This window comes from Acipenser ruthenus, chromosome 2 (assembly GCF_902713425.1).
Source record: "Acipenser ruthenus chromosome 2, fAciRut3.2 maternal haplotype, whole genome shotgun sequence".
Lineage (NCBI taxonomy): Eukaryota > Metazoa > Chordata > Actinopteri > Acipenseriformes > Acipenseridae > Acipenser > Acipenser ruthenus.
This window is the reverse complement of record NC_081190.1, coordinates 115,610,138-115,634,999: the sequence shown is the minus strand read 5'-3', so window position 1 is coordinate 115,634,999 and position 24,862 is coordinate 115,610,138. Positions and strand designations below refer to the sequence as shown.

Genomic DNA, 24,862 nt, shown 5'->3' with positions numbered 1-24,862 from the left:
TTGCTTTCTATGGCAATTTTAATATGAATAATTTTTATATTAAAACAAATAACAATGTTTAAAATGAAGCAATAAACGCATTAACCAGTGCAGTACAATACAATGTTACAGCCTCAGTACTTCAAAGATGAAATATAAGATACATTACAAATATAAAAGCCAATGATTAAAAGCAATATACATTACATACGTGTTTAAATATAAGACTTAACAAGTATACAACCCTAAACACTAGCAGCTTCATTTAGATTTCCTACCATCATAACTAGTTAATTCAGCTAGCAGCATTTAAACATGAAAGATGCAACATATTTCGTTATAACATCAGTAGAACGCCAAACTTCATAAACTTCACACAGATATAATAAAGAAAAAATAGCGTCCCAGAATCACATTCAACTACATTTCTTCAAACTGGAACAAATTATATTTAGTCATTCATGTTTTGCTGATCCATTTTTGTACAGAAACGCATTCATTTGGTAGCATTTTGAACCTTTTGATCCAAGCAACTGCCAAAACTATTAGCGCATCCTGCTCCACTTCTGGATATTAAGTAATATATTCTGCTTCTGTTTCTCTTCAGACCACACATGCCTGGAAGTTCCCAGGTGTTTCTGATCAGAGGAAAATATAGGAGAGTGATGTATAGTATCTCCACTGCTGTCTTAAAAGTGAATAAGTTAATAAAAAATACTCTGAATATTAAACATAGATATAATGAATAATATATGCTGTATCGTGTTTTGTTAGTTTTCTCTTTCTTGTAGTGCCCACTGTTGGTCACTTTAATAGATTATACAGATGCTTTATAGTTTAACCTTGTTGATACATAAATTGTTTTTGTTTCTTCATTTCTTATTTTAATAACACATTCTTGTGTTTATTATTTCTGTATGTACTCTGCTTTTGCTCTTGTGTAAAGTGTGTACCCCTTCTGTCTTTAATAAATAAATAATCATGTAGTGTTTTAAAACTAGAAACAAAAACACATAATGTTACTTAGGATCTCTTATGCACAGCTTACGCTTTTAAAAAGGGGTGCAAATGCTGTAGATCCAGGAGGAACCCAGATCAGAAAGGCTTGGGTTGGGTCACAGTGTCTTTAACTTTGCCAAAACACCAGGTTTAATCTTACAAAATACAGGTTCATTTTATAAAAGACAACTTGAAATGTTCTTCCCGTAGAATCCTGGGCTCGTAGCGGACCCCAAAGAAGACACTTGTGAAAGGATGCAGATTTGTGTTGTCAGTTTACTCCACTTTGCACCACTTATTATGGAATTCAATGGAAATGGTTGAAGACTACACATGTAACAACTGAGAATATAAGGAACCGCCTTGTCAATTGACTTATCAGGTCGAATGAGGTGTAGCAAAGTTTAGGCTTATATTATTGAATTGAAATAGTCCTACCAAAGCAATTTAAGGCAAGTAACTTCTTGAGGTGAAGTACAGTTTTATAATGTTTAATAATATTGCCCCATCATCGGACAGGACTCTACAAAGAATAATAATGTACGGATAATAATCTATTCATTTGAATGCAGGTTTCAACTCTACAATGTATGTTTTAATGTTAGAAACAAAGGACAATTATCTTATCCTGCCACATGTTTTATATAAACAATGCCAGATTTGCATCATTAGAGCTTACTGTACATACCTGACTCTCAGACCGGGAAGTGGTTTTATTTAAATACAAAAAATACAGATCACAGCCAAAATGTATTTTTTAGCACAGCAGCGCCGGGATGTGTTGCGTCTCGGTATGATGTCACACACGAGTAGCACAGCAGCGCTGGGATGTGTTGCGTCTTGGTATGATGTCACACACGAGTAGCACAACAGCAATGGGATGTGTTGCATCTAGTTATGATGTCACACACGAGTAGCACAGCAGCGCTGGGATGTGTTGCGTCTCGGTATGATGTCACACACGAGTAGCACAGCAGCGCTGGGATGTGTTGCATCTAGTTATGATGTCACACACGAGTAGCACAGCAGCGCTGGGATGTGTTGCGTCTCGGTATGATGTCACACACGAGTAGCACAGCAGCGCCGGGATGTGTTGCGTCTCGGTATGATGTCACACACGAGTAGCACAGCAGCGCCGGGATGTGTTGCGTCTCGGTATGATGTCACACACGAGTAGCACAGCAGCGCTGGGATGTGTTGCATCTAGTTATGATGTCACACACGAGTAGCACAGCAGCGCTGGGATGTGTTGCGTCTCGGTATGATGTCACACACGAGTAGCACAGCAGCGCCGGGATGTGTTGCGTCTCGGTATGATGTCACACACGAGTAGCACAGCAGCGCCGGGATGTGTTGCGTCTCGGTATGATGTCACACACGAGTAGCACAGCAGCGCCGGGATGTGTTGCGTCTCGGTATGATGTCACACACGAGTAGCACAGCAGCGCCGGGATGTGTTGCGTCTCGGTATGATGTCACACACGAGTAGCACAGCAGCGCCGGGATGTGTTGCGTCTCGGTATGATGTCACACACGAGTAGCACAGCAGCGCTGGGATGTGTTGCGTCTCGGTATGATGTCACACACGAGTAGCACAGCAGCGCTGGGATGTGTTGCGTCTCGGTATGATGTCACACACGAGTAGCACAGCAGCGCCGGGATGTGTTGCGTCTCGGTATGATGTCACACACGAGTAGCACAGCAGCGCCGGGATGTGTTGCGTCTCGGTATGATGTCACACACGAGTAGCACAGCAGCGCTGGGATGTGTTGCGTCTCGGTATGATGTCACACACGAGTAGCACAGCAGCGCTGGGATGTGTTGCGTCTCGGTATGATGTCACACACGAGTAGCACAGCAGCGCCGGGATGTGTTGCGTCTCGGTATGATGTCACACACGAGTAGCACAGCAGCGCTGGGATGTGTTGTGTCTCGGTATGATGTCACACACGGGTAGCACAGCAGCGCTGGGATGTGTTGCGTCTCAGTATGATGTCACACATTTTTGCATGTACAGGCAGGGGATTTAGGTCTCTGTGAGATACTTCTTCATGACAAGGAAGCGCTAATTTCGTATGTACTGTTCTGATGGACAATACATCTTCTAACATACTTGTTAAAATGTATAGTTGATAAACTGACAGCAACATTTTAGTGCATAAGGTATTTTTGAACAGCACAGTAAAACACACAGTAACTGTGTGGTACAGCACTTGATCAGCTGATCGTACATACAGTTGTTTGTATCTTCTGCCGCAATGCCCCACTACCTTTTCAATACTTGTTTTTAGCTGTATGTGATACCATTCTGTTTGCAGCTATTTGGGTATATTATCTGATGTGGGCAATTTGCCCATCACTGTCAATGTACTGTATATGATCGGACAAATAGCTTACAGTGGAAATCACACCCAATGGATCAGATTAATAAAGATCTTTACACCGAAGTGCGATTTGCAACACTATCTCGTGAAAGGAAACAACCCTACTGTAGATGTTAAATAAGGAGTAGTACACAAATGCATTCAAATTTACATGACTGTTGCTTTTGTTTGAAGGGGGCCACACCGGTAATACCACATTTCTCTTCCATTACGAGGGAGGGGGGAGTGATCTGTAAAATTCATCATATTGATGTTCAATAAAGCCTGCAGTTCCACCAACATGATAGAACCAATGTCCCAGATTTGGTTGTAAGAGATATGAAGAACGGAATCCTTGTGTCTTTGCTCCCAGGAAAAACAGCTGTCCGTCACGTTTCTGGAGAGACTGGCATAGTCAGAGTTCCAGCCCCTCTTGAGTATGGCAGCAGCACAAGCACCTGGGGACCTTTGACAAGTCAGCTGTCACATGACATTAACTTCTGCCATCAGGAGGAGTCTCGGCTGTGAATGGATGGATGCAGCTGTGCTGACCAGGACAAACCACACAACTCTCCTTACGAGCAGGGCAGCCAAACACTTGCTGTACGAGCACACGGAGGGCTTTGATCAAACTGAGATTGTGGTTAGAGAAATCCCAGCTGTTTATAAAAGGGCTGTTCTGTCAACTCAAGGAGTTACCAGAGACATTTGAAAATACCTGTTGATAAACAGTGAGCGAGTGAAATGGTACTATTAATGCATTTTATAAAGCGGCTGTTTCTAATATAAACCGTATTCATGAACTTTCTCTACATAAACTTCCTAACTACTGTTATTAGGGGTTTTGTAATGTGTATGTGTGTATAGATATCTAGATAGATAGATAGATAGATAGATAGATAGATAGATAGAGAAATATCATATTGAAAATCACTATAAATCTAGCCACATCCCTTTTAAGTTGTTAATATGTTTGAGGAAGCTTACTTTACATAATTGGTGCTTATAAAATGTCAACTATAGATTTAAAAAATAATAATATTCACATTATTTTAATGAAGTCTAATAAATCCCTTAGTGTTTTATATTTAGCTCTTTCGTGTATCAGTATAGGTTAAGTGTTGGTCACACTGGTTCTTTGCAAAAGCAGGCAAGTTTACATTATCCCTCTCCAACTTCACGTCCTTTACATTTTGAGAGGGGTGCAACAGCAGTTTCTGGCAGAACCGAATCAGCTCTTTGCTGACATTGGAAGAAAGAGAATGGCTTTCTGCCCCGGTCCTGTTTTTGATCCCGACTTGAACTGCCCAGTCCGCTTCAAAGCTACATACCAATCCGGGTATTTCTGAGAGCGGTAAGTGTTGTAGTTGTTCGACTCTAGTCTTTCAAAGAAGAAGCATTCATCTGTTGTACATTTCTGAAACAAAAAAAGGAAATAAGCATGTTTATGAAATAATCTGCAATTTACAGCAAGACATTTTAACTTTTTTTTTAAACGCAATCTATTATTAGAAATGTGTTACCCTGCTTACCGCTTAGGCTAGAAATGATTGTAGCATTAGTGCTACTGTAATGTAATGGTAAAGGTACTCCCAGTTTGGATCAATAGACTAGTAAGGAAATGTCTATTGAGCACAGATAGTTTTTCATCTCAAAGGATACTGCTTACAATTCCAGAATCCCAAAAAACAGCCACTTACTCTGTGGCCTTTAAAACTATCCATATGTGACCTCCGCCCCCAAGAATAAAATGACACATGCAGGGCACTTTGTTACATCAGCTTCTAAACACATGTGTTAACAAGTCAAGCGGACTATGCAATCCAGCCCTTATTAAATAATAATCCCGTAGCGTGTCTTCTCTCATATTGGATGACTCTGAGCATTGCTCAAAAACATTGGCACCGCCTTTTAAGTTCTGACATCATTTGTGTGGGAAATTGAATGTGTTCTGCTGAAATGTCAGTGTTTGAATCACGTGATTTACTGTACTAGGAATCATGGGGTCCCTCTTTCCTCCCTTGAATGCTAATTTAGTGAGACTTCCCATTTTAATTTACCAAACTTTCTAACATCTTTTTAAATTAAGCATTCCCTGCCAACTTGGAATCAAATAACTGCCCCCAATAATATAATTGCAAGCATGGCTTCCTAACCATTCATAAAACACTAAACAGATTAAGCATGGCAATAAACTGATTTTTACAGAGTGACAGTTTTGTAACCATAAAACTGACTGTCATAAAACCTTGCACACACTGTCACAAACCCAACTAGAGGAAATGAAAATGCCTCATAAACTGCAGTAAATACTTGTGCTGGACCACTGGTAACAGGAAGGGTAGAGTAACTAACATTCAACCTCTCGTTATAGTTGTGGGGCTCTGTTTGCTGGCAATATGGTTTTTTTGAACCCAATACACACTGTAGATACAGATCACTGCAATTCTACGTGATGCTATCAGTTCTTTATTACAGCCCCTGCTGCCTCACTGTATTCTTTTGCTCTCCTCCCTCACATGCAGTATAATCTGAATTGATTCAATTGACAATCGTAAAGAACTTGTATAGGAAATAAATCAAAGCCACAAGTCATTACAAACAGCAGAACAGGGACAAGTACAGTTAATGATATTAAATGAGGTCAGTGAAGGACAGATTTTAATTTACTTAATTACTTTCTTGTTCAAGAAGAAAAACATACGTTACAAAGATGATAAAAATCAAGTTTGTTTTGGTTTTCATCAGTGTCAAGACTAATAAAAATATATCTTTGTGTAATATAAATAGGGAACCCACGAATAGTTCTAGCCTATTTGTAATACATATAGCTCTATTAGTCTTCAACAATGTCTATGGAATACTATTATATACTAAGCATTATGGGGTAGATGTATAGGCGCAGTGCAAATAATTGTCTGGCCGCAATTCAATTTGAATTTTGCATCCACAAATAGGTGTAGTTTTTGGTTTGTCAAGTTGTTACAAAAGCTCATTCAAAGTCTTACAAAATTCTACTTCTGGTCATGTTTTCAAAAGATGATGTTTTAGATTTTAACAGTAATCCTTGGATTCTAATGTATGATTACATTACATCACTAACAACATTCATAACAAATTATTTTTTGAAATGTTAATTATGTTTCATGGGGTGAGAGCTGGGGCTGGAGTGAAAGGTTGTTACTTGGAGAGGTAGTTTGAGGAGTGGACTCAGGGGATCGGATAGGAAAGGCAAGAGGTTCCCGACCGGCAGGAGCCTTCTTGGCTAGAGGAGAGAGAGCGGCCTCAAAGGCAGGCTATTCAGTAGCCTCGGGAACCAGAAAACACAAAAGATAGGCGGAGCCAACAACAGTCTCTGTGGAGTGGCAGTCGTCTACAAGGAATAGACTCTTACCCTGAAGAACCTGAATAGGGAGCTGTAAATAGAGCCCAGTCTCAATTTGAGTAAGATAAAGAGCAGGATCTGCTAAAGGATAGACCCCCGTCTCCCTCGCATAACCCCACACCCGTGGGACAAACAATAGTTCACGTGCCAATGCATAACATTTATGAAAGGAGGAGGAAAAAAGACAAACAAGATGGATTAGTTGTTGGACAAAAGAATGGGAAGAGTGAAATTAAGTGTTTACCTGCCGCACAGTGGAGAGGACCCCCCCTCCCCCTCAATTAGGGGTGAAAACCTCTGGTGGACCCGGAGGATCAGGTAGCCCCCACTCCAGGCATTCTAACAATTTTTTGGTGAGCTGCAGCTATATTGGAAACAGATGTGCATATGTATGATTCTACTGCTGAGGAGGACCAGCGTCCTAGGCTCTTAATTAGATGCTGATTGATGTTGGCTTTTGCTGCTAAGGTGGCTGCTCCAATTCTAAAGGAGTGAGGAGTGTAGAACTGAGGAGAAAGGCCTGCTTTGGAGATGAGCGAGGCAAGGTGAGTTGAGAACCAATGTAACTACTGCACGGGAGGAGCTGGTGAACAGTGAATCCATCATGATGAAAGGCTTCTTGCTGTATATGTATCTAGACATGGAGGTGTAGGGACATAAAGGAGAATTAATCTTCGACAGCTGTATAAATTGACCCTGACGAAGTTGATCTGTCTTAGAGATGAGGAGCATAATTAGGAAATGAGAATCTGGAACTAAGGAGATGTCGTTGGAACGGATGCTGAGAGAAGGGAAGCTGGAAAGGGATGAGACTGTATAGTTGGAGCATCTGAGGAATCCAAAGAAAGCAGTTAAGCACATGACTTCCATGAGGAGATCATTGAAGGGGTTGAAACAGCCTTTTTGCAAGATTGGTATGAGCGACTGTAGAATGTCTGAAGATATAGGAAGTCGAGATGGAGAAGTAGGAGGGGAGGTCTTAGACATGCTGTGGAGCGTCAGGCGGATTGCTGGAATGGCCAGAAGAATCAGAGATGACACTGACATGAGACGGTAATGGAACTGAATTCTGGAGATGTAAGATTTGATTGTGGAAGCGGAGAGGTGTAGAATGTCTCATGATTGGACGATAAAGACTAGGATCCAGTCTTGATTAAATAGAACTAACTGGCTGAATTTGTTGGGGGGGTTTTTGTACAGGAGGAGAAAGAAGACCAGCCTGTAGAGTAGCATTATCTTGTTGATGGAGCTAGGGCAACGGACATGTAATTTCTAGCAGATTGAAAAAGGTTGAAGACAGGAAAGCTCACAGGAATACTAGGTGCTGGTATTGTGGAACTTGGAGAGGTGTGGGAGATGCTGAAAAACTGCTGAAATCTGGCGATCTGTAGGCAAGAAAGAGCATCAGCTGCATTATGTGAACCTGGAATGTTACAGGCTTGAAATTGAAAGACACTGAAATCCAAATGAGGCGATGTAGTAACTGCGTTAAGGGGAGAGGAAGATCTTCCTTTATTGGTGATATGGACTGTAGATTAATTGTCGCCAAAGAACATGACAGATTTTCTTGACCATCGGTGGCCCCAGATATGAGCAGCTGCGACGATGGGATACAGTTCCCGAAGAGCAGTAGCTTTGAGGTGGGAAGAAAGATTCTGAATTTCAGGAGGGCATTCGCTAGAGAACCATTCAGTCCCTAGGTAACCCCCGAATCCTAAGAATGAAGCATCAGTAAAGAGACTCAAATCATGAGGAGCTGAAATCAGGTCTTCATAGGATAAGGACAGGCCGTTCCAGTGAAGGATTAAAGTAGCCCACATCTTAATATCCTTTCTTGCTTCGCTGAGAGCAGAGATCTGTTGAAGCAGTGATTGTAACAGTGCGATGGACTAATCCCAGTAGTGTGCAGTGGCCTGCTATAGAGAGCAGAGATCTGCTAAAGTGAGTGAAAAGAAACTCATTGTGGGATACGAGCAAATTTAAGCTGCATGAAGTGCCTTCTTGGGATTGCAGGATGTTGTTGCACAATTGTCAGCCAACCAGAATTTTGATAAGATGTCGATGTTGGTCTTTAAGTGTTAAGACGATTTAGATGGAGCCAAAGATGAGGCTGTTTTTGGGAGAGAATGCATTGCTCGGAGGCTGCTGCAAAACCTATTGATTTGAGCAGGAGCGGTCTAGGAGTGTATTGTCCATTGCAAGGTAGGAGGCTGGTTTGACTGAAACGCTGATAAATCAAAGGACATGGTTTCTGTACCTGACTGGCAGCTCACATGGAATTAAATATTAACCTGATTTGAAAATACATGACTTTCGCAGTGAAAGGACCAGCTAAAATATAGAACTTGTGGTATTATACTGTCATCTGGATGTTATGATTAGAATAAAACCATTGGCTTTAGAAAATGCTGCAGGGTAGAATAGATTGGATATATATACGTAAGTTAACATAGGTCCATGAGATGTGTCTGCAGTTGATTTTAAATGTCAATGAATTCGGTGAGTTGAACTTACTCTCACCAGTTGTGAAAATGCAGCAGCAGGAAGCTGGAAGATTGAAATACTGAGGCACAGAGCTCACAGGGCCTCATGAAACTGCCTGGTTACCACAGCAATGTAACAGCTTTGTTTTGGCAATGGTTTGTTTTGAAAGTGATGTTATGCGAGTGAGCGTCACGTAATAAGTTACAAAGCACGAAACTAGAACGAGAACAAAGCTGGAGTTCCCGTATTAAACTGGGAATTAAAACAAAATTAATGTTCTTACCCATTATGATTTTTTGTGTCGGCTGCTGAACGTAAGTAGCAGTGAATTGCTAAACCAGGAACCCACATGGGGAACAGATGCAAGCAACAGATCTACTGCGGAGGCGGGCATTGAGGGAGCAGAGGCTGCAATGGCGTCTTCAAGGAGACGAGCGTGTAACAGAATTGTGGATTCTGTTATCGAATAACCAGGTGGGGAGGGACAATACTGCTGATTTAACACTGAACTGCTACACAGGAGAAAATACCTTTACAAAAATAGCTTTCAGAATCTAGTCGATGTACCAATCTTTAAAGAAAAGTCAGGAGGGGCGCCTGCTTGTAGTTGTTTACAGGCGGATGAAAAGACTGCAAACAAAGCTTCACAATAGATGTTAAGGGCAAGGCAATTGCTGCTGACGGGAATGTTGATGCCTTTGTCGAACAGAGCTTTAAAAGGTTTGGCGGAGGGCCGATCTTTATAATGGAGACGCAGCGGAGATTGAATAATGGAGCGGAGCTTTGAATGGCGCAGCTGTAGATTAGATAGTTGCAGGTTTAACTGGCGATGCAGCTGCTGCAGCGAGAAGGAAAGAAGCTGAAGGACAAGAAAAATCTTCAGAGCAGGTAGGAAAATTGCTCTAAATCATCTGAGTCAGACCAGAGAATGAGAAGACGAAGTTTAGACATTAGTAAAGAAAAAGTTTAAACCCATTTGATGGAGTCTGAGCGATTGCTAGAAAGCGAAAACACAATATGAGAAAACGAACTGAAAATGCTAGATAGCGAGCTGTGTGAGATTCAGACTTAAATAGGAAATAGGAGAAGATTGACAGGGAAAGCAGGATGGAGCCCCGGATCTCATCCCTCGAAATATGCCCATCCCTTTGTGGTCCTATGTCGGACCAGGTCCGACATTACAATTTTCCCTTTCCAGTCCGATGTCGGACACTGTCTGTCGAACATCATCAAAAAGATGTCAAGCACAGGTCTCTAGTCATTTTTTCTCCAGAAAAAGCCAAGAAAACCTTTCAATGGCCAAGTGAGACCGATAGAAGCCAAGCTGAAAAAAAGGGGTGGATCTGAGCAATACACACAGTCCCTGCACCACAGACCTAAACGGACATAAACAAACAAGATAGCTGCTTCCGCATCCAGCGCTCAGAGAATATCACAGACATTTGCAGAGCTTTTTGAGATGTTATAGTAATAGAATAATGACTTGGATCACATTATTGAGGAGTTTGGTGCTAAAACCAGTGATCAGGAGATGATTTATCGGTATGCACGACTATGAAGATGTATGTGATAAATACAGCGAACAAGGGGTGGGGTGGGGCTGGAGATGCAGTACTGAGTGTCATGTTGATATGCAGTGCCTTTTAAACCTGTTTTACTTTGAATAAAATTACTTTTAAACACTGCGTGTAAAATAAACAGCGCGTGTGAAAATAAATTGGACCTGACGCGCCTGACAGGTGATGAATAAATGGACCGCTAAGGTCTGTAGGCTATCACAAGGCAGTAAAGTACAAAAATACTCTAAGCTTTACTTAAACACTAGAACATTATGTTTCATTTGGCAACTGAACCTTCATAAAGCACTGAGAATCCCTGCCACCATGCACATAAGAATTTTAATTAACCTTGCTTCACAGACACATATGGGGGATAGCTGTTTTTTTATGACCTGAACCCAAACATCTGGCTCAGATTTGTGTTGCTATGGGCAACATAGTTCCAAGAACTGTGCTACTCTCCACAAGGAGTCTGCTGTGTATTTGAGTTCTGTATCTACCTACGTGGTAGTCTCCAGGTAGTCTAGAAGCAGTTTATGAAACTTAATCAAATATATATATAAATATATCTCACAAGTCCTAAAGGCTATGTATTATGCCTACCTATGGCAAGAACATGGAGCACAGAGATATATTTACAAACAGCAATTGTTAACGTAGGCCAGTATACTGTGAAATGAAACCTGGCTAATTCTGTTTCAGGATCCTGACCCTTTCACATCAAACACTCCATTGTCTTCTACAACTTTAATGTGCACAGTGAAGTGTGTTATCAAAATACCACTTGATATCAAAATAATGTCTTCTTCAATTACTTCTGAGCCATGCTATGAAAATGGAACAACACTTTCAAACTACTGGCAAGCTAAAGGTTTTTTAGTTGTGTATTAAGATGCAGTAGTTTACCACAATAGTCTGATATGAATGTAACGTGCCATGGAAGAACTTGTGGAAAGAGAGAGACTTTATTTTATTCAGAAAAGTATATTTTGTCTGGAAAAAAAAAAACGTGAAATGTTTGAAAAAAACACATATGTTTTTTAATATTTCCTTATATTACTGTTAATATATACAGACATGCTCAAATTTGTTGGTACCCTTACAGCTCATTGAAATAATGCTTCATTCCTCCTGAAAAGTGATGAAATTAAAAGCTATTTTATCATGTATACTTGCATGCCTTCGGTATGTCATAGAATAAAGCAAAGAAGCTGTGAAAAGAGATGAATTATTGCTTATTCTACAAAGATATTCTAAAATGGCCTGGACACATTTGTTGGTACCCCTTAGAAAAGATAATAAATAATTGGATTATAGTGATATTTCAAACTAATTAGTTTCTTTAATTAGTATCACACATGTCTCCAATCTTGTAATCAGTCATTCAGCCTATTTAAATGGAGAAAAGTAGTCACTGTGCTGTTTGGTATCATTGTGTGCACCACACTGAACATGGACCAGAGAAAGCGTGGAAAGCGTGGAAAGCAAAGGAAAGAGTTGTCTGAGGAGATCAGAAAGAAAATAATAGACAAGCATGGTAAAGGTAAAGGCTACAAGACCATCTCCAAGCAGCTTGATGTTCCTGTGACAACAGTTGCAAATATTATTAAAAAGTTTAAGGTCCATGGAACTGTAGCCAACCTCCCTGGGCGCGGCCGCAAGAGGAAAATCGACCCCAGATTGAACAGAAGGATAGTGCGAATGGTAGAAAAAGAACCAAGGATAACTGCCAAAGAGATACAAGCTGAACTCCAAGGTGAAGGTACGTCAGTTTCTGATCGCACCATCCGTCGCTTTTTGAGCGAAAGTGGGCTCCATGGAAGAAGACCCAGGAGGACTCCACTTTTGACAGAAAAACATAAAAAAGCCAGACTGGAATTTCTAAAATGCATATTGACAAGCCACAATCCTTCTGGAAGAATGTTCTTTGGACAGATGAGTCAAAACTGGAGCTTTTTGGCAAGTCACATCAGCTCTATGTTCACAGACAAAAAAATGAAGCTTTGAAAGAAAAGAACACCATACCTACAGTGAAACATGGAGGAGGCTCGGTTATGTTTTGGGGCTGCTTTGCTGCGCCTGGCACAGGGTGCCTTGAATCTGTGCAGGGCACAATGAAATCTCAAGACTATCAAGGCATTCTGGAGCGAAACGTACTGCCCAGTGTCAGAAAGCTCTGTCTCAGTCGCAGGTCATGGGTCCTCCAACAGGATAATGACCCAAAACACACAGCTAAAAGCACCCAAGAATGGATAAGAACAAAACATTCGACTATTCTGAAGTGGCCTTCTATGAGTCCTGATCTGAATCCTATCGAACATCTATGGAAAGAGCTGAAACTTGCAGTCTGGAGAAGGCACCCATCAAACCTGAGACAGCTGGAGCAGTTTGCTCAGGAAGAGTGGGCCAAACTACCTGTTAACAGGTGCAGAAGTCTCATTGAGAGCTACAGAAAACGTTTGATTGCAGTGATTGCCTCTAAAGGTTGTGCAACAAAATATTAGGTTAGGGGTCCCATCATTTTTGTCCATGCCATTTTCATTTGTTTTATTATTTACAATATTATGTTGAATAAAAAATCAAAAGCAAAGTCTGATTTATATTAAATATGGAATAAACAATGGTGGATGCCAATTACTTTTGTCAGTTTCAAGTTATTTCAGAGAAAATTGTGCATTCTTCGTTTTTTGTGGAGGGCTAGCAACAAATTTGAGCACGTCTGTAAATATTAAACTGGCTGTAAAAAGAACAATTTAAAAGGGAGACTGTATACCACATGTTAATATTTAAACAGATCACTGGGTAAGCTGTGGTTATTGGTATGTGTAATTATAATTTACAATGTACAATAAATGCCTTATAGGGATATTATATGGAAGGTTCTGTACTTGTGCTATTTATATAGTGAGGAGGATCAATCATGTGTTTGGTAAAATGGTTCTTACTTGAATATAGCCTTCAAAGGCTCAGTTAAATGTGTAGCATGATAAAATAGACCATCATGGTCTACATTTCAATGTATCTGGAATAGTTTTAGTAAAAGTATTCTGTGCAAAGTTTAATCAGATTTGTACATGGCATTCCAAAGAGATGGACTTCATGAACCCAACCAATCCCAGGTGTGAGTGTGCCTGCATATATATGAACAAGTGGCTTCACTCATTCTCCTTGAGCCACTGGCTGTTTTTAACTCTAACAAATGTATTTGAATGTTTATCATTATTTCTGTAAAGTTACTTAGTTGTGAGAGCATTAACTCACTGCTGAAATCTGCCCTGTTTGCTATCTACTGCATATGTCTATTATGCATTAGAGTAAGGCAGTGTGCAGTGTTCCTCAGAATGCCACACATTATATGGCATTGTACTTCATGTTGAACCTCATCTTTACTGTTCAAAAACAATCTCAGACCCTTTAACCTCAACTGGTACTCTATCCACTTCCCTGCTTCTCCCTCCCCGGTTACAGCATGTCAGCTCTCTAAACCATCTACTGTGATCCGCTTCCCTGCTTCTCCCTCCCCGGTTACAGCATGTCAGCTCTCTAAACCATCTACTGTGATCCGCTTCCCCGCTTCTCCCTCCCCGGTTACAGCATGTCAGCTCTCTAAACCATCTACTGTGATCCGCTTCACTGCTTCTCCCTCCCCGGTTACAGCATGTCAGCTCTCTAAACCATCTACTGTGATCCACTTCCCTGCTTCTCCCTCCCCAGTTACAGCATGTCAGCTCTCTAAACCATCTACTGTGATCCGCTTCCCTGCTTCTCCCTCCCCGGTTACAGCATGTCAGCTCTCTAAACCATCTACTGTGATCCGCTTCCCTGCTTCTCCCTCCCCGGTTACAGCATGTCAGCTCTCTAAACCATCTACTGTGATCCGCTTCCCTGCTTCTCCCTCCCCGGTTACAGCATGTCAGCTCTCTAAACCATCTACTGTGATCCACTTCCCTGCTTCTCCCTCCCCGGTTACAGCATGTCAGCTCTCTAAACCATCTACTGTGATCCACTTCCCTGCTTCTCCCTCCCCGGTTACAGCATGTCAGCTCTCTAAACCATCTACTGTGATCCACTTCCCTGCTTCTCCCTCCCCGGTTACAGCATGTCAGCTCTCTAAACCATCTACTGTGATCCGCTTCCCTGCTTCTCCCTCCCCGGTTACAGCATGTCAGCTCTCTAAACCATCTACTGTGATCCGCTTCCCTGCTTCTCCCTCCCCGGTTACAGCATGTCAGCTCTCTAAACCATCTACTGTGATCCGCTTCCCCGCTTCTCCCTCCCCGGTTACAGCATGTCAGCTCTCTAAACCATCTACTGTGATCCGCTTCCCCGCTTCTCCCTCCCCGGTTACAGCATGTCAGCTCTCTAAACCATCTACTGTGATCCACTTCCCTGCTTCTCCCTCCCCGGTTACAGCATGTCAGCTCTCTAAACCATCTACTGTGATCCGCTTCCCTGCTTCTCCCTCCCCGGTTACAGCATGTCAGCTCTCTAAACCATCTACTGTGATCCACTTCCCTGCTTCTCCCTCCCCGGTTACAGCATGTCAGCTCTCTAAACCATCTACTGTGATCCGCTTCCCTGCTTCTCCCTCCCCGGTTACAGCATGTCAGCTCTCTAAACCATCTACTGTGATCCACTTCCCTGCTTCTCCCTCCCCGGTTACAGCATGTCAGCTCTCTAAACCATCTACTGTGATCCACTTCCCTGCTTCTCCCTCCCCGGTTACAGCATGTCAGAGGCTGACGATCACCATGAAGAGAAACTGATGAAAAGGACAGTCACCAAATAGAAAGTCACCAAGCAGACAGGAAAACAGTGGAAATGCTGCAGGGAATTGCTTTGTTTTTTATTCTTTCTAATTGTGCCGTTAAAACAATATGCTATATTACTCGTGCAAGTATATAAATGCAAGTTCCCTCTTCTCCAAAGAAAAACAATGTGTTTACCAGATAATTCTTCATAAAAAACTGTCAAACAGAAGATATAACTCATATATCTTCAAGGGTTCCAGAGCTATTCAAAAAACACGTGTCATTATGTATGGCAGACAGAATGGCACTGACATTCAAATTTTTGATTGCAATTAGCAGCATGTAGATAGTGACCCAAGTACTCGTTTCAAAAACCTCAAGTTTACTATCATAACAACAACAAATAAAAACTATCCTCTGGCTAAACATTTCAACACTAAAAAACCACAGCTTAGCTCAACCTTGTTGTGATCTTCCTCATAGCAAAGGTATACAACCAGCCCTACTACATTTAATTACAAACTTATGATGACCACAGAATGTGTTTGTTTAATATATATATATATATATATATATATATATATATATATATATATATATATATATATATATAATTTATTTAATTATCTATAACCACTTTAGATCATTATTGCTACTATAAGCCTAAATAAAAACAGATTAAGTCAGATACTGAATGAGCCACAGAAACTAGTGAGTTGATTATATTTTTATACTGTAAAACCTTACTATCCAAACTAACTAATTTTATTACGAAATGAGTCAGTTTACTAACCTGTCATGTTGTGTGCAATGCTGTTATTCCCAGTTGTCTTATGAAAGGTGCTAACCAACCCTCTCTGTTATTTACAGTACAATACATTCTACTGTATATTTAAATGTACAGTATTGTAATATTGTTTTTTGAGGGTAGAAATGTTGATTGGAAATGTCATGTGAACAATAAAACAGAAGAACAGCAGGTGAAAACCCTGGGCCTGGCTGTGAAATGGGTGCTGATGCGGTGCTAAAATAACAGTACTTTATTGCTGACGTAGTTCCCTTCATCTGGTACACTGCTTGTTTACTGGGTAAAACAGTTATTATTGGGTTCTCTAAACACATGGAAAAGCTTTCCTGAAAAACATTTTTATAGCACAGTTGAAAATAGACTGAACTTTAGAACTCACAAGATACTCCCTGTGTACTCTTTCACACACCCTAAGCACATTGGAAAAAACGATTACAAGTGTGGAAGGACAGCCTAGCAGTCTTACATTGCAGTACAGCTGCATGCATGACCATCACTGAAGTCATTAGAGAGACTCGCACCCTTTAAAGATAGTGTAATATATATTTTTAAATGTATGACAAAATACATCGCTATTGTTCAACACACCGCAAAATAGATATTCTGCTTTATATTACTCATCTGGTCAGGATAATGAAATCACAAAACAAAATCAGTTATGCTACTTGTGTGAACAACGCCTGAAGCTCATACAGTAAGAGAAGGATCTCTGGACAGTAAGAGTTCCTTAACCATATTTTAGGTTGATTTAGCGAACATTAGAACATACCATTTGGGAACGAGAGGAGGCCATTCAGCCCATCAGTGCTTGACCAGTTCCTAGTTGTTGATCTCAAAACTTTGTATAGTCGGGTCTAAAAGGATCTCAATGATACAGCACCAGGATGACAAAGTAACCCAACCCATGCTCTCCCCATTCTCTGTGTAAACAAGTGTCTTCTACCCTGTGCTAAGTCTGTCTCTGTTTGGTTTCCAGATGTGTCCTCTAGTCCTGGTTTTTGTTCTGAGCTTACTGTACTGGTTAGGGTTAACTTTGTCCCCTTACCTCTTCTTTGTTTTAGGCTGTGGCAGGGCAGGACGCCCATGAAGAGTGGGGTTTGTGTCTATATATTGCATATAGTATTGAGTAAAAATGTTAGTAATTATTGTAAATAATGAATGATGTACCTGACGCTCCTGGGAGAGCCTGGCTGCTGTGTGTGATTACCAGGTGTGGAATCTTAATCAGCAGGAAGGTGTATTCCAGCAAGGCATGAGGTATAAAAAGGTCTTGTTTATTCACCTCAGGGCTGCTGCAAAGCCAAAGCCAACGGGGTGAACATTATCCAAACTGCCCGGGCAAGAAGCCAAAATCGGTGTTTGTTTATTATTGAACATTGAAGATTAGTTCAGGGATTGTAGATTTCCTCAAAGCATAGCAAGCTGTATAAGCTGGACCTCCATTTATTAAGGAGTAGCGCACACCGTATTTTATGGATTTATTTTTCCTTTCGTACACTGTGTTGTATGTACTCCATGCACTACCATTGCTGGTGCTGTCACGTGAGCTATTCAGTGTGTTGATATGTAAATAAATCCTGACATTTAGGCTAAATAAATTCAACTTAAATGTCACGCGACTCGATTTGAACAGGTGAAAAAATCAAATGCATTAACCCGCTGTGCCACCTAGCCTCCTGTTGAAAAAGATTTGGTACTTACCGACCCGAATAGCCGGCCATCTTCATTCATCGCGAGATAACGGTTTGCAGAGACCCCTTTGATTGAAACCACTCCGATTGATTCTGCTTGGAGTTGCAGCTTGACTGAAAAACAAGAAGCAACATAGAATATAAAACCTGTTCAAGAAAAATGATATCTCTGCTCACCACAAGAATACAACAGCATGGCCTCTAGCACGAGAGAAAGGGTCCTTTCCAGGAGATCTGCATAAATACACTCTGCTTCATATACGGAGAAAATCCCTCACGAAGAAATATGGCCTCCTTCTAAAATAGTATATATATCCAGGCAAGGACTTCTTCACAAATGCAAAGCTTGTATTTATTCAGATGTTCATAATTCTTTATTTGAATTTTTACAAACACCTATTGCATTGGTAGTTTTCCACATGCACCCCTGCCTGTCCCTTGACGTTCATTATTTCCCAGCCCCATCACTGTTTCTATTTAAGACTCCTGTTCACTGTGTCTCTGTTCTGTGCTCTGAAATAGCTTCACGCTGTTTTATTTTTGTTAAATAGCATGCATTGGCTGTTTGCCACATTTCCAAGTGTATTCACCATGACCTTCATTTACATATCACTCAAAGATATTTTCCAGGACAGTGTTCACCAAAGTGTTTTCCTAGCATCAGACTAATTAGAATAATCTTCATAGCTTATCAAAATAGCCCACTTATCCCATATTTATAAATATACTTAATACATCGCAGTTGTCTGATGATGATCTAACTATGCTATCTGTCTATCAAATAAATAAAAAAAACATTCTGGTAGAAGCATTGGAATATAGATATATATATATATATATATATATATATATATATATATATATATATATATATATATATATATATTTGTTTGAGAAAAAGGAAAACTGCTGTGTACCAAAATGATCAATAAAAAAAAAAGAAAAAAAAGAAAAGGATATTTCAGGTACTTAAAAAGGTAGAATAATTGATTATCAGGACAATTATCAGGACATTTCGGACTACAAGTCCTTCATCGGCTGAATACATAAAAACAGTGCTTTAAGAAGTTGATAAAAAACAAACAAGTAGTCTTTTAAACAACATTCCAGAATGTTGATGATGATGATGATGATGACCTCAGAATAGAATGTTCATTCCAAATGGCTCCAAAGTGCCTAGTTTAAATATATATATATATATATATATATATATATATATATATATATATATAAACCTTCAAAAAGGAGGTATTAAATGCATTAATCAAATTCAATAACATTTCAATAACACCATCATGGAATGGTGCATGTGACCAGATCCTGTTCATACAAATACATGAATTTTAGTTGATGATAGAAAATGCAGACCGTCTTAAATCTCAGATAGTTTAATAGTACAATGATGTTTATTTATGTACCTTAGTAGTACATTCCAATTGTAAATAAGGGCAAAATTAAATGGTGTTTTTTTTGGTAACCTGACTTAATGTAATTAGGTAGCAGATAGTTTGAAAGAACAAAGACATTGATTAGGATTTATATTAGATATATTCATAGACATTACTAAACTTCTGGTGGTGGTTAGATTTACTTTCCAACATATTCAGAAAAACAACGTTTTTTATGCTCTGTATGATTAGGTAATAGTCTCCGCAGAGATAAGGCAAAGCTGTTTTTTGGAGCATACTTGTAAAATCCTGGCAAGATCATCAAGACTTCCATTAAAACAAACCTTCACTCTTACTTCATAAAAAAAAGATTTCCCTTGAGCTAAATAATAATTACATTTCCTAAAAGAGTCACTGTAACTTCAATAAAAAAGTGACAGTATGCATTGGGCCAGGATTTAATGAGGACACTCCAAAAACCAGCTTTGTCTTATCTATACTATACATAGTATATACATTCTCAAAACCAGCTTTGTCTTATCTATACTATACATATTATATACATTCTCAAAACCAGCTTTGTCTTATCTATACTATACATATTATATACATTCTCAAAACCAGCTTTGTCTTATCTATACTATACATATTATATACATTCTCAAAACCAGCTTTGTCTTATCTATTCTATACATATTATATACATTCTCAAAACCAGCTTTGTCTTATCTATACTATACATAGTATATACATTCTCAAAACCAGCTTTGTCTTATCTATACTATACATGGTATATACATTCTCAAAACCAGCTTTGTCTTATCTATACTATACATATTATAGACATTCTTAAAATATTTCCCTCTTCTTGTTAAGAGAGTAACATTTCTGTTATATCAAATAAGTTTAATGATACGTTTGTAATTGTGTGTTTCACCTGCTATTGAAAACAGTAAGAATGGCATTGAATTGTACCGAACCTAATGAGTTTATTTTTGATAAATCAACAGAATTTCAGAGTCCAATTCAATTAACATTGATTTGGGAAAATTGAAAAAAAATAAATGCATGAAACAAAACAGAGCAAATTCTGTATGCATTTTTATTTTCATTCATCACTAATAATATCTTAACCCAGGGGTTCCCGTACGATGGGCCATGGAGTGAGTATGTGTGTGTGTGTGTGTGTGTGTGTGTGTGTGTGTATATATATATACCATTTGTTTTCTGATTGCGTTGGTTAGAGAAGGGGCCCTATGTGTTAAACGACCCTGCCCTATGTCTAGCAGAGGACACTTGCACCTGTGGGAGCTTTGTTTTCTACACCCCAACCAGCTGTTCTGCTCTAGTGAATCAGTTTGTCTTTTAATACATCAATACAAATGTGAGTAAAACACCTAGATAGTGTTGTTATATTGTACTGCCTTTGGCACATAGGATCATTTTTAAATGTCTTGTTTGTTAATGGATTTCACTCCCAGATTGTTTTGGTTTGTTATGTCTTTATAGACTAGCTAAGTAAATGGAGTATAGGGTTAGAATGCATTTCATTGTAAAATCAAAGCTTTACCAATTATAGCATGAATATATATCTTTATGATTCCAAGTGGATCTTTGCAATACATCCCAGTAGTATATCTCCTTCTTACACCACTGGGCTATGAAATGTGTGTAGTTGTTGCTAAATAAACAGTGAATGTGATGTATCTCCGCTGCCTCTATACGTGGTAGTCTCTTCTGGTCAGGCACACATTGTAAGCGCAGTACGAAGGGCGCCAGAGTGACTGCCTGTTATACCTGCCTGTAAAACAAATTACCTTATTCTTTCCTTCTGCAATCCTCTACCTTTTACCAGCATAACTAGCAAAATAACAAATAAACAAACAGAAAAAGGAAAGAGTTCACTTTTGTTGTAGAGGAATGCATTCAAGGGGATATTTGCTCACTCTTTCCAGAATGTATTTATTTCATTGTTTTGTTTAAATTATGCTGTGCTGCTTGATAAACCATCAGCTGTGTCCTCAGTGACAGGTTTAGGATTGACCCAACACTATTGAATGTTATTACTGTCACATTTGGTTCAGTTCCATTTGCATCAGTAACTGTGTCTAAATGTCCTCTGCTTTCTCTGTGCCATTAGCAACATTGAAGTTTCCAGCACAGAAAGTACCCCCGCCCCCAATGGGAAAATCCTTTAGTCTACAGAGTAGCATTCATTTGTTATTAAATCTATCCCAAAACAATTAAAAAGCTCTCCAATATGAGCTCTAGTGCCTGCCACACTCAAGCCAGGGAAAGTATGTTACAAACATTGCCCACAACCCACTCTTCATTGTTCTGAGGTGACAACACTTAAGATGATGTGTAAACAGGTAAGCGTTCAAAACGTTTTGTGAAAATATAAAAATGTGTTTCTAGATGTGTTTCCGTTTTATAATACTTTCCATACTGACCAACATTGTAGTTAAAAAAAACGGATACATTGCAACATGTTTAAAGTGAACTGAGTAAAATGAGTGAGTGTTTCAAGGTGTTAAGAGTGCTAAGACATTTAAACTTCCTGCAGTAGATTACTGTTTCATGCCAGAAAGCAATCCTCAGTATTATTTGCTATGCAATGCTACATGTATTATATACTCTTTACATTGCATTTTATGTATTATATACACAGTACACTTAGAAAACTACGAAAAATAAATTCAACTACAATAAATTACTGTCTATGTAAGAATAATTGGCATTGTATTTTCACATGTCATCTCTAAGTGTATAGGAGTTTACATGATTTTTTTTAGTCTGGAATATTTATAATATTAAATTAATTTTAATATAATCCTAATCTGTGTTCTCTATTTGCATCTAAAGGCTTTAATAAACATTCAAAACTGAACAAATGGCACGGGCGAGGAATTGATTCATAGTTTAACGTAAAACAATATATATACTTAATTAAAAACTATTTTTAAAATAAAAATATGAACATCCTATAATTGTCAGTGTCGCCTGTGTTCGTAAGATAGTTAGTACTACAACAAATTGGCAGTCATTTTATTAAAAACAATGCAGTAGTAATGTTTTAGCTTGAAAAAGTCACATTAGGTTTGTATCTGTAATATTTAGTAAGAATGTTGTATGAGTATATGTTTTTAAAGTGCATTTTTGAGTATAGGAGCATTGAGATATTTCCTTTGGCTTTTGTAAAAAAGAAATTGAAATATCTAGATTACCTAATATCACATTTTCAGGTTGTGTCTTACTGCATTAAAAACCTTGAATGGCCTACATGACTATCTAATAGAAGCCCCTATGATCAAATGACCAGGTGCTTTATCTACTGTAATAATGAACAGAAGAAAAAAAGCTTGTAACTATCTTGAATATAATCCTTTTAAAATGCCAGGGCCCACCTTACGGCTTACTGCGCATTGTAACACTATAGAAGCACTTACTGCGAGGGTCATCCTTCTCCCTGATCCCATCCACTCTTCCATCAGGGTTTATCCTCAAGAAATATCCTCCGTTTTTACAGTAAAGTCTTTTGGGTTCCTTAAAGTTTCCTGGAGGGAAGGTACTGCTGCCTCCATCATCAGGTACTGTAGGAAAGGTTGTGATTCCTCCTGCAGCCATCTCAGATCTCCCCTTCTGCGTCTCTTGTGATTTCTTATTAAGATTGTTCAACACAATCAGCTTCTAATTTTGCCTTCTTCATTGATCCAATCCCCAATTCTTTTTTCTCAGTCCTCAAAATCTTGTTTCTTCTTAATCACAAAGTATAAAAAATGTAACAAGGAGAGTGTGCTGATAAAGTTTTCATTCTGAAATACCAAGTAAAAAATAAAAAAATAAATGCTGTAGTTTCCAATGCCTGTAAACCTTTGGAAGAATGGATAACCCCTCTTGGTTGACACCTAGATAAATGAATTGATTTTAAATGTGTGGTGCCACATAGATAACGGTTTGGTTTTCATAATTCCATTCGGAAGGAGCTTGGATTTCCCAGTGTTTTCCAGGAATTTGCTCAGAGATGTGTTCTGCTTTGCTGCCTGTCGTCAGAAAGGCTCTGGATCAGCCTGTAATATTATCCTCTCAGCTTCAATGCGCCTGCGTTTAACACCCACCCTCTCTCTCTCTCTCTCTCTCTCTCTCTCTCTCTCTCTCTCTCTCTCTCTCTCTCTCTCTCTCTCTCTCTCTCTCTCTCTCTCTCTCTTAACTAACACTGGTCCCAAAACATCTCAGAAGGGAGGGCTTAGCATCACATGACACCATGACAACCCTACCCCTAAAGCCTTAGCTAGCCAGGGCTGGTCTAACTGTCAGCATACTTTGAACATGCTTACCAAGTAATAGAAACAAAACTGCATAATATCAGCCAGATAAGTACCTAGTGGGGCAGTACTGGGAGAGGGTATATCATTATTGTATTATTTCTGTTTGGGAGTGTTTTTACAATATTGGGAGAGGATATATTATTATTGTATTATTTCTGTTTGGGAGTGTTAATACATCAAGTAATACTAGTAAACTCAAATCAATACTATTTCTTGAATTGGAAACAAAAAATGTACACGTACACACACACACACACACACACACACACATCTATAACAATACCAGCACTTTGTAAGTCTGCACATAGGGCAGGTATGTGGTTGTACAATGAGATTTAACGTGTAATCAATAAACCTCAAGAGGATGTATGGCTCTTGTGTAATATACTGCCTGTAGTGTTAATGCAAGATTTCCAAGCAGTGCCTTTGTGTTGGGATTTTTACATGGGCCAATCACAATGTTTGGTTTGTCTAAGGTACTGAATTTTATAAAGAACAGAAAACGCATACATTCAGGCTAGAATTATCACCAAATTGGGAGTAGAAGTAACTGTTATAAATAGAATCAGCTGTAAACAAATATAATTGCCAGGGCCATTTTAAAACGAACATGAATTAGCAATGATGTTTAGGACTGCTGGCTGTTCATTCAAGGTGCCTCTGTCATTCAGTGGTGTTTAGGACTGCTGGCTGTTCATTCAAGGTGCCTCTGTCATTCAGTGGTGTTTAGGACTGCTGGCTGTTCATTCAAGGTGCCTCTGTCATTCAGTGGTGTTTAGGACTCCTGGCTGTTCATTCAAGGTGCCTCTGTCATTCGGTGGTGTTTAGGACTGCTGGCTGTTCATTCAAGGTGCCTCTGTCATTCAGTGGTGTTTAGGACTCCTGGCTGTTCATTCAAGGTGCCTCTGTCATTCAGTGGTGTTTAGGACTCCTGGCTGTTCATTCAAGGTGCCTCTGTCATTCAGTGGTGTTTAGGACTCCTGGCTGTTCATTCAAGGTGCCTCTGTCATTCAGTGGTGTTTAGGACTGCTGGCTGTTCATTCAAGGTGCCTCTGTCATTCAGTGGTGTTTAGGACTCCTGGCTGTTCATTCAAGGTGCCTCTGTCATTCAGTGGTGTTTAGGACTC

The 24,862-nt window shown here is 39.5% G+C and overlaps 1 protein-coding gene across 1 annotated transcript; it reads right to left on the bottom strand.

Moving 5' to 3' along the window:
• LOC117409611 (fibroblast growth factor 2-like) lies at nt 1-23,511 on the bottom strand. The gene is made up of 3 exons (XM_034015898.3): nt 22,857-23,511; nt 18,030-18,133; nt 1-4,758 (listed from the first exon to the last, which is right to left on the bottom strand). Exons 1-3 carry the CDS (start codon nt 23,032-23,034, stop codon nt 4,573-4,575), a joined length of 468 nt encoding a protein of 155 aa, XP_033871789.1. The 5' UTR covers nt 23,035-23,511; the 3' UTR covers nt 1-4,572.
• Nucleotides 23,512-24,862: the final 1,351 nt, after the last annotated feature.

Coding starts and splice junctions, on each gene's coding strand:
- LOC117409611 (XM_034015898.3), bottom strand. CDS start 23,034: ATGGCTGCAGGAGGAATCACAACCTTTCCTACAGTACCTGATGATGGA. Junction 18,134..22,856: donor GGAGAAGGATGACCCTCGCA/GTAAGTGCTTCT, acceptor CTTGTTTTTCAG/TCAAGCTGCAACTCCAAGCA. Junction 4,759..18,029: donor ATGGCCGGCTATTCGGGTCG/GTAAGTACCAAA, acceptor TTTTTGTTTCAG/AAATGTACAACAGATGAATG.